The sequence below is a fragment of the Meles meles genome, chromosome 17 (assembly GCF_922984935.1).
Source record: "Meles meles chromosome 17, mMelMel3.1 paternal haplotype, whole genome shotgun sequence".
Lineage (NCBI taxonomy): Eukaryota > Metazoa > Chordata > Mammalia > Carnivora > Mustelidae > Meles > Meles meles.
In genome coordinates this window covers 27,578,520-27,587,604 of record NC_060082.1, presented here as the reverse complement: position 1 = coordinate 27,587,604, position 9,085 = coordinate 27,578,520, and the positions used below count along the sequence as shown (strand labels likewise).

The following is a 9,085-nucleotide window of genomic DNA, read 5'->3' as shown; positions in this document are numbered from 1 at the left end:
CCTGATGAGAACATTTCTACCTCATAAAGGCTGGAAGACCTGTCGGTCTTCTGAGCCCCTCCCGTCTCATCTGTATTCCCGGCCCACTTGCCTGCCACCTCATGTCCCCAGACAGCCTGAGCACAGTATCCTCGTCCCTGCTTGGGTTGAGGGCCGAGTATGTCCCTTGGGAAACAGAGGGTAGAGCCCTAGGACATCTGACTTATTTCAGCCCAGCGATGGAAGGGGCTCCTTCAGGCCAAGTGTCACCTACCGGTCTCTGGGAGTCTCAAACCTGGACGGCCATGTCTCAAGCTCCCTGAGGAGGCTCTGGGCCTGGGCTGGAGGGAGGGTGCAGGAGGACACTGGGGTCCCTTCTAGCCCTGAATAGCCAGGGTCAGGGCTCTTTACCTGGGCCCTGGGTTGGCTCCCTACCCCTCCCAGGAGCTCAGAGGAGATGAAGGGTTGGAATGTGGCTTCCTTCCTCCTACCTGCTGGCCTTCAGGAAATAGAAAAGTTTTCTTTCAATGAGGAACTACGCCAAGAGGTCCGGACTACCGTAATATCTGGAAGGTCATGGTCCACGGCGGATGGATCTGAGGAGGCTGGTCTCCTTTTGGGGACTCTCTGGGGCCCCGCAGAAGCCAGGATAGCGTCACCTTCTGCACCTTCTTCAAGCTCCAAACCCCCAGGCCCGAGAGAAGAATTCAGAAGAGACGAGGGAGGGGAGCCCAGGGGGGTCCCATGGGGCCACAAAGAGCCCGAAGCAAAAGCGCCAACATGTGGGGAGCCCTGGGTTCTGGAATTTTATTGAGCAGCAGCTGTGGAATTCGCAAAGGGAAGCGGGAGGGGACATGGGACACGTTGCTGACTGCAGGTTTCAAGTGGAGCTTTGCAGAGGGTGTAATTAGTGTGGCGGCTGCACCGGGAGAGATGTTTGGCTGCTTGTGCTGGCCAAAGTGCCCTTTGTCAAGGAGGCCTGGGGGTAAGGGAGTCTAAGAAATCTCCTTGCGTGGGGCTGGGGTCATGGAGCATTTTCACAAGTCAGCAGGCACGTGCTGACCCCGTGTCTTACAGCATGCTGGCCCCTGGGCCTTAGCCGCCCACGGCCCCACCTCTACCTGCTGCTCCCCTGGAGCAGAGCTCAGATGGCTCCTCTGTGGCCGTCCACATGGGGTCCAAGGGAGGGAGACCGAGGCTCAGTCAGGCACTCCGCAGGGCGGGCTGTGAGGCTCTGGGCCAGCAGGGATGTCCCCTAACCCCACAGTGTGCAATACAGAGGTTAAGCTGCCATGAGCGCATCCTTGATGGCGCTGGTGAGAGGGAAACGCACGCCTTTGCTGCAGAAGGCACCCCGGAAGTCATCCAAGTCCAGAGCCCACACCATGGCGCCGGCCAGCTGCCTGTTTCTCAGGTACTGCACCTGGCAGGGAAGACCCAGAGTGGGCAGAGCTGGCTTCCTGGGGCCAGAGTGTGCATGGGGCGAACGGGCTGCCTGGGCCCCTGCCTCCGGGAGGGAACAGCAGGCACCCGAGACCTGAGCCACCCCTCCCCCATGACCCAGCACGGGGCGCCCTCGGGTGCAGGGGACCTGACTCTGGCTGCTCGGAGCAGGCACTCCCTCTCCCTCTTCATCCTGGGATGTGGCCTTGAGCACCTACCTTCTTTTGGACGCTCTCTTTGTCATCGTACCCCACCCACTGGTTGCCCTTGGTGGCATAGGGGACCTGCTGGTCAGTGAGTCTGTGGACCGTGGCTTGGTGGAGGAAGTCACAGATCTGAGCAGAGAACAGGGCAGGGTGGCATGGAGAGCTGGGTGAGATGGTGCAGGTCACCAGGGAGAGGCCGCTCCCCAAACCTCTTTCAGCCCCTTGCTTCACCCTCCCTCCTCCGCTCAGGGCCAGACCAGAGTCCTCATGCTAATGTATGTAAACCAGATGCAAATGTCCCAGGGTTCTGGGGGTGCCGTAGCCAGAGGGCATGAAGGGGACTCTGGTTTGCCTCTGGCATGGGGCTGACATAAGGACTGGCCCGATATGGAGCGGCAGAGTCAGGGGTCCAAAAAGAACCTGCCTTGGGCTATTGCTCTTTTCTGGGCTGGCCGGAAAACCTCAGCTAGGGCCGGAGGGGTGTCTGGGAGCTTGGCGCTGCAGAACGGGTGTGCCAGCAGGAGACTCAATAGCAAAAGGACTGACATTCCCCCTCCCTCCTCCTCAGGGTGCTAGGTTCCCCAGAACATATGTTTTTATTCCCAAAGGAACAAAAGGGGGTGGGCTGGGAGGCTCCCCCTCAGGGCCTCTGGGTGTGTGGGGCTCCCTCTAGCTCATACCTCATAGTAGGCCAGGGTCCCTTCCTCCTTGGTGAAGAGGCCTGGCAATCCGGGCCCTGAGATTGGGGCCCCCACACCGGAATTGGAGGAGGCCAGGGTGAAGCTCCTTCCAAAGGCCGGGATGGCCATCAGCAGCTTGTCCGCTGGCGCCCCCCGCCTCAACATGTAGCCCACGGCATAGTCCTGGGCAGGCAGGGGAGAGCTGTTAGCGGGGCTGTGGGTGCAGGGCAGGCAAGACCTGACAGTTCCCACTGCCGCCTGGACAGGTGGAGCTCCAGGGGACCCGGGCATCTGGGACTCCCTTCCTTCTGGGGCCTGATAATTGCAGTCGAAAATGCATTTTGTAGCTACATTCTCGAAAAAACGGTCTTAGGTACAGGAAGCGATTATTACTATTGGCAGCTAATCAGGTGGTTGGCTTAGGTTACACACCAAGGGCAAGGCTGGTCTAGACCAGACTCCTGCCTCTTCCCTTCTGCCGCCATGGAGCACTCGCAGATTTTGGGCCTCAGTTTCCTCATCTGTGGAGTGGGCCCCATAAGCCCTCCCTTGAGGGGCAAAGGGTTGGTGTGTGAGCACTGGCAGGTGGCGGGTCTCTGTGGCCCCCTCCTGGCCAGCCAACCTCTCCTTCCAGACACTCACAGCGTTGTTGAATCTGTCGGAGCTCGCATCCATCTGGCCTCGGAACAGGGGGCTGTGATGGCCTGTGATCTGACGCCAGGCTCCGTGAAAGTCGTAGGTCATGAGGCTGATGAAGTCCAGGTGTCTGGAGAAGAGAGGGCAGAGGGGAGGCAGGGAATTAGAACGGCTCTTGGCCTCACATCCATCAGCCCAGCACGAGAGGAGAAGGACAGGCAAGCGACCCCGAGGCAGGCCCGGTAGAGCCCTGCGGTCCACTGTCCGGGCTGCCTGGCCTCTTCCTCTGTGCCATGCCCTGATGGATTTCCTAAAATTTGTGTCTTCGAGTCCACTGAGACATCAGCCCTGTGAGACTGTGAACTGCTCATCTCCACGTGCAGGAGAGGGCTGGGAGAGGAGGAGCGGTGGACAGGAGAGGGTCGTCTGCGTGTGCGAAGGTACCCGGAGGCATCTAGCAATGCAAAGTGTTATTGCTGCTTTGCTGTGTCTCCAGTGACAAGCGCTCTGTGGGGTGGTGGAGCGGGGGGGGGGGGGGGGGGGGCGGCGGGGAGGTATGCCTGGAGCAGAGGAAATGCCCCGAGGTGGCTGGCTGCTTTGTATATCATTTCCTACTTCCTTTTCCACAAATGCATTCATAGAAACTCTCTCAACGCGTTAACACAATATCCCATATGAAAACGGAAGGACAGGGGCACCTGGGTGGCTCAGTGGGTTAAAGCCTCTGCTTTCGGCTTAGGTCATGATCCCAGTGTCCTGGGATCGAGCCCCACATTGGACTCTCTGCTCGGTGGGGAGCCTGCTTCCTCCTCTCTCTCTGCCTGCTTCTCTGCCTGCTTGTGATCTCTGTCTGTCAAATAAATAAAATCTTAAAAAAAAAGAAAATGGAAGGACAGGGATTATGGTGCCCCATTTGACAAACGGGGAGACTGAGGCATGGAGTGCAGAAGGGACTTGCTCAAGGCCACACATCCAGTTTTTGGAAGAAAGGGGCTAGAAACCCAGTCTTTTGACTCCACATGGAGTGCTGGGGCGGGGTGGGGCGGGAGGCTCACCGGGATATCTGGGTGATGTCGTAGCCACTGTCGATGGTTACCTTCCCCGCGGACACGGCGGCACTGAGCAGCAACGGCTGCTTTGTTTCCTCCTGGGCTTCCCTCGCAAACTCAGCCTTCATTTCCTGGTTGGGAGAGAGGCAGGTGAGGGATGGGGGCCCCGGATGCATGCGAGGGCATCTTGTGACAAAGGCTGAGGTCTCAAAGCACGTCGTTGACCTTCCCTATCTATGGGGACCCCCACCCTGACTGGGCTTCAGGGGAAATGCTAGAGCGGCCAATGGGTGGTCCCACTTTGGGCTCTCCCACCCTTCTCCTAAAAAGCTGTTTGGACCCGCCATGTTCCCACACCCCACACATACCCATCAGTATTCAATTGCTCCCTGTCCTGGGAGGGACCATGAGGACTGATGTGGTCCTCATTGGCCCACAGATCATGTTGGAAAAGATTTGTTTTTCGGTCTGTGTTTTGTTCATGCCAGTACAGGAGACCACAAAATTCAAGTGGTCTTTAAATTTATATCCAGTGGTCTTTAAAATTAAAATGCTGTTGGTGCTGTGGACAATTCGTTTAGATAGTCCCTCTGTCCCCGCAGTCATGGAGACGCTCGGGCTGCCCTCATCCAAGGGGGCCACGTGTCCCCAAGGCTGTGCTGCTGAGTGGCAGCATCCGTTTGGAACCGAACAGTGGGTAATGCCGCTTCCCCGCTAGGTGGGCGCTCTGCTGAGTGACCTTCTGCCTCCAAGGACCCCACTGCACCTCCCACCGCGGTCACAAGCAAGCCAGTTTGTCTTGCCCCCGTGGGTCCCTCGTTCCGGCCCCGCTTCCCCCGCACGGCCAGCACCTGGACCAGCCTGGTGAAGTAGCGCTTGTCTCTCCGCCCAGGGTGGAGCCAGGCCAAGTCCAGCCCGTCGAAGCCGTGGGTTCGCAGAAACGGTGGCACCGACTTGATGAAAGTCCTGCGACTCTGGGACTTGGATGCTATTTTGGAAAATCTAGGGCCCGAATCACCCCAGTGGAGTGCTCAGCGCGGACAGGCTGGCGGTCTTGGGCATCTCAAGGGGTTTCTGAGGCCTGTGAAGCAGGGGCCTGAACCCCGAGTTCCAGAAGGGCGTGGCTGGGACGGGACCCATCCCCAGGCATCTCAGCAGAGCTCTGGAGCGGCCAGTCCGGGTTCCAGGCCCTGCTCTCATGCCCACTAGCCAAGCCGCCTTGGAAGGGTCATAACCTGCATCTCAGTTTCCTTGTCGGTGAAGTGGGGACCAGTAGCGTGTCTCACAGTGTTGTTGTGGGGCTCCCCTGTGATCGTGGCTGGATGGGGTGCCTGATGCCGAGCGATCAGTAAGTGGGAGCTAGTAGGGCCATGACTTGCCCCCTTTTTTGGGCCTGCTCCAACCCTACCCACTCCAGGGCATGCCCCCAGGCTCTCCACTCTCCCCAGTTTTCCATTCCTTCCCCCTTTCTCCTTCCACACCTAAGGGCAGTATCTCCCAGCAGTTCTGTGTTTTCAGGTCTGAGAGTCAGTAAGTGGAGCGTCTGTAGGAAGTCACAAGACCACCGGCAATGTACTGTGTGTCCCTTGGAAGGCCTCCCTCTCTGGGCTCCGGTTTCTTCGCTGCACATGGAGGGCCCCCTGACAACCATTTGGGCCCCCATGCCGAACCTGTCTGCAGCCCCTGTGGCCCTCTCCAGTGGGTAGGGGAGACCTATGCCTCCTCCCCATTCCATCATCCTCTGGGGATTGGGTCCTACCTTTGAGAACCAAAGTTCCATCCTCCAACGGATAAGAGGGTCTTCAGGTTGGGGTTCCTGTGGGGGCACAGGGAGGCAGGAGGACTGGGTGGAGTGAAGCTGTTGTAACCTGGGCCGGCCCCATAGGTGGCAGGCTGTTGCAGGCTTCTAGCTTTGGGTGGCAGGTCTTTCCAACCCTTGAGATTCAGGGTTGTAGGAGGCATGGACTTTGCGGGGGAGTGGGTGGGTAACTCTGAGGTATGCAGCCTGTTTTTATTTCCCCTGAGCGGGGAAGCCAGGAAATGGCAAAATAGGGTCATGAGTATTTCCCATGTTCCCTCAAGAGGCACCCCCGGTGGGAGAGAGGGCTCCCCTTCCCCAGGGGAGCTCAGCTGGCCTTGCTCTACAGCCTGCCTCTGTCATCACTGGGTATGGCCCAGCATGTGCCCTTGTCACCTGTTCCCCCCAAAGCCCGGGCCCTCCAATTCCCCAGCCAGGGTCCCCGGGACCATCACGCAGCCTCCGAAACCCAGGCACCCTGCCCTGGGACCAGCTAGCCGGTCTAGCCCTCCCTCCCTCTCCCGTCCTGGCAGCCTGGGACCCAACCTTAACTTGAGCATGTTCAGCGTGTCATAGAGGGTGACATCATTCCACTCCCAGGTGTCGATCTCGTTGTTGCTTATGTTGGCAAAGCTGTAGATGACGTGGGTGCACAGGAAGGGGTCGATGGCATCTGGGAAGCAACTCCCCAAACTGTCCCTGTACTGCGACCAGCTGGTGTAGTAGCAGACCAGTTTGTACGCAGAGCCTGGAGAAGAAGTCTGGGGTGATGCCCGAGCCAGGACGGAGCCGGGGGCCTCTGGCTGAGCCCCGCATTGAGCCCTAATGGGGTACTGGGGGCCGGGATGTGAGCCAAGTTCGCTTTTTCAACACAAGGGGCTGTCTTGGTTCCCTCTGCTTCTGATGAAAATAAGGCCTATTCTGAAAATGTTTTGAACGATTAAATGCAGTGGGTGAACACGCCGCAGACTAAGGATGGGGCACCGTGTGTGGTGAGCATGGGGGCTGGTGAATAAAGGGAAAAGGGGACTTGGTGCAAGTAAAGAAGGCTTCCTGGAGGCAGTGGCTTGGCAGGAGAGGAGGGACCCAGCCCCAAACAGGCAGTGTCAGAAGACCCTGGCCGTCAGAGTGGAGCCTCATGGAACCTGCAGGGGGTCGTCACTCTGGGAGGCTCTGCTTCTTGTCTGCCTTCCTGCAGGAGTGTCCCCAACTTGTAACCCACCTGGGGAGGGGATGGTTCCCAGTCCCCCTCAGCCTCTCCCCCAAGCTGCGGCATGATCACACGGACCAGGAAGTTCTGCCTCTCCTCATTCCACGTCCACCTGCTGCAGAGTGAGCCTTTTCCGCCCTCTCAGTTATGGAGGGAGAACAGTGGGCATTGCTCGCGCCTGCTACCCCGGGCCCATCTGCGGTGCCCACTAGGCCACAAGTCCAGGCCTTTAGTGGACCAGAGCCTTGGAATGGTTTTTCTTTTGAAAAATTTCAAATACACAGGAAAATAGAGGATAGTATCATAACCATCCGTATGCGTATGGCCTTGGTTTAACAAATGTTACTATTTCTGAGTCATTTGACGCACAGGAGAAACTGGAAAGTTCTCCCCCCTGCCAGGATCTCCTCCGCATCAACCTCCCCACAAAGAGGGTTACTTACAGCTCTGGAGCAGCACCAGGACCACGAAGCCTGAAGAGAAACCCAGAGTCAGAACCCCCTGCGAGAACCTCCTGCCCTCCCTTCCGCTGCTCCACCCCCCACCCGGGCCATCAAGGGGTTAACAGCCTCTTTGTGCTGCAGCCCCCTGGCCTGTCTGGGCCTCTCAGCTTGAAAACCCACAGCCAAGCTGGCCTTGACCGGCCCCCAGACCTGTCTGAGCCACCCTTAACACCATCCTGGCAGCGGCAGAGTGGGCCCTCGTGTGGCCAGGTCCTGGGTGCCCAGCTCCTGCGTTCAGCCGCCGAGACAGGGCTTCTTCCCAGGGCCTCATGCTTCCTTTTTATACCTGTCCCCTTCCACTCCCACGAGCCCCCAGACATCCCATTTACAGGAACTGAGCTGTGTCAAGGAAGGAACTACAGGCTGGGACGCGGCCGGGGAGGAGCCCTGCGGGCCACCAGAAGATTGAGAAACCCTGGAGAGTTTTGAAAACTCGGGGCAGGTCTCTGCGGGGCATCTGCCACCCACGGGGGTGACGATCTGGTGGCTCCTGGGTGAGTGACCCAGCCTCATTCCCAGCCACCTTCCTCGTTGCCTTCTACACCCCCCCCCACCCCGTCCTCCCCTCACTTTTCTGCCTGCAGTTCCCAGGCTTTTCTGGCCGCCTCTCGGTTGGCATCACCAGCCCTCCACCCAGGCCCTCAGCCAGGTGGAAACCGGGCACAGCTGAGTTCTGTAATCCTCAGCGTCCCAAACAGGCTGTTATTTACTTTCTCCCCAGGCCTGCCACATCCTGCCTGATTCACTCCCCCCTCAGACTTTCTTTCTCCAAGACTGGTTCCCACAGCTTGGTTGCTGTGCTGATAATTTAAGGGAAACCAGGGGAGGAATGGAAAATTAATTCCCCACCACCACCCCCGGCTGCTCTGAGGGCTGAAGCTGTTTTGCTTCCTTTTTGAAATTCCAGTTCCAGGGAGAAGGAGGTATTCTCCCGTAAGCCTAGGGCTGCTGCGAAGGACAGTGCCTGCGGCTCCAGATTTCCCCCAGGAGCAAATAATCCTGAAGGTCGAGAACCTCCGTAAGGGCTCTCAGTGATGCTTCTGACACCCAGACCTCACGATGTAACCCGCCCCCCCCCCCCCGCCCCCAAGTCCTTGAATGACTCCTTATCATTGTCAGGGTAAGAACGGAACTTCTTAAGGAGGCTGTGCAGGCTTTGCCCTTTGTCCGGGGATACTTCCTGGCTAAAGATCCAGGACAACTCCACTCTCCGCAGGCTGCGGATTAATGAATAGGCAGTGAGTGAACAGTGAACATTTCCAAACTCCAAGAGCCAGCGCGGGTCAGAGGGTTTCTTAACAAAGTTATTTTATTTGCACCCTAACATTAGGTAATAATCCGACACTGGCCACCGCGGTTTCACAGGCCTCTCTCGGCGAGTGAGGTCTCTCCCCTCCTCCTGCTCCTCTCCCTTCCTCTCTCTGTAAAACTGGAACGACGCCTCTTTACTGGCCGAAGGGTGGATAAGAAATGCTTTGTCCAGAGTCACTCTCTGCATACCAAAGGGTCACTGCCTCTCCCTTCTAAGGCGACTGCCTCCTCTTGGACCCTACAGGGTAGACAGCAATGCCAGTCGGTGAT

The 9,085-nt window shown here is 58.1% G+C and overlaps 1 protein-coding gene across 1 annotated transcript; it reads right to left on the bottom strand.

The window, feature by feature from the left end:
• Nucleotides 1-702: 702 nt before the first annotated feature.
• CHI3L1 (chitinase 3 like 1) lies at nucleotides 703-8,465 on the bottom strand. The gene is made up of 10 exons (XM_045982737.1): nucleotides 7,655-8,465; nucleotides 7,445-7,474; nucleotides 6,338-6,539; nucleotides 5,753-5,809; nucleotides 4,845-4,995; nucleotides 4,000-4,124; nucleotides 2,951-3,074; nucleotides 2,309-2,491; nucleotides 1,641-1,757; nucleotides 703-1,402 (listed from the first exon to the last, which is right to left on the bottom strand). The coding sequence occupies exons 1-10, from the start codon at nucleotides 7,773-7,775 to the stop codon at nucleotides 1,262-1,264; spliced, it is 1,251 nt and encodes a 416-aa protein (XP_045838693.1). The 5' UTR covers nucleotides 7,776-8,465; the 3' UTR covers nucleotides 703-1,261.
• Between the last annotated feature and the right edge of the window lie 620 nt (nucleotides 8,466-9,085).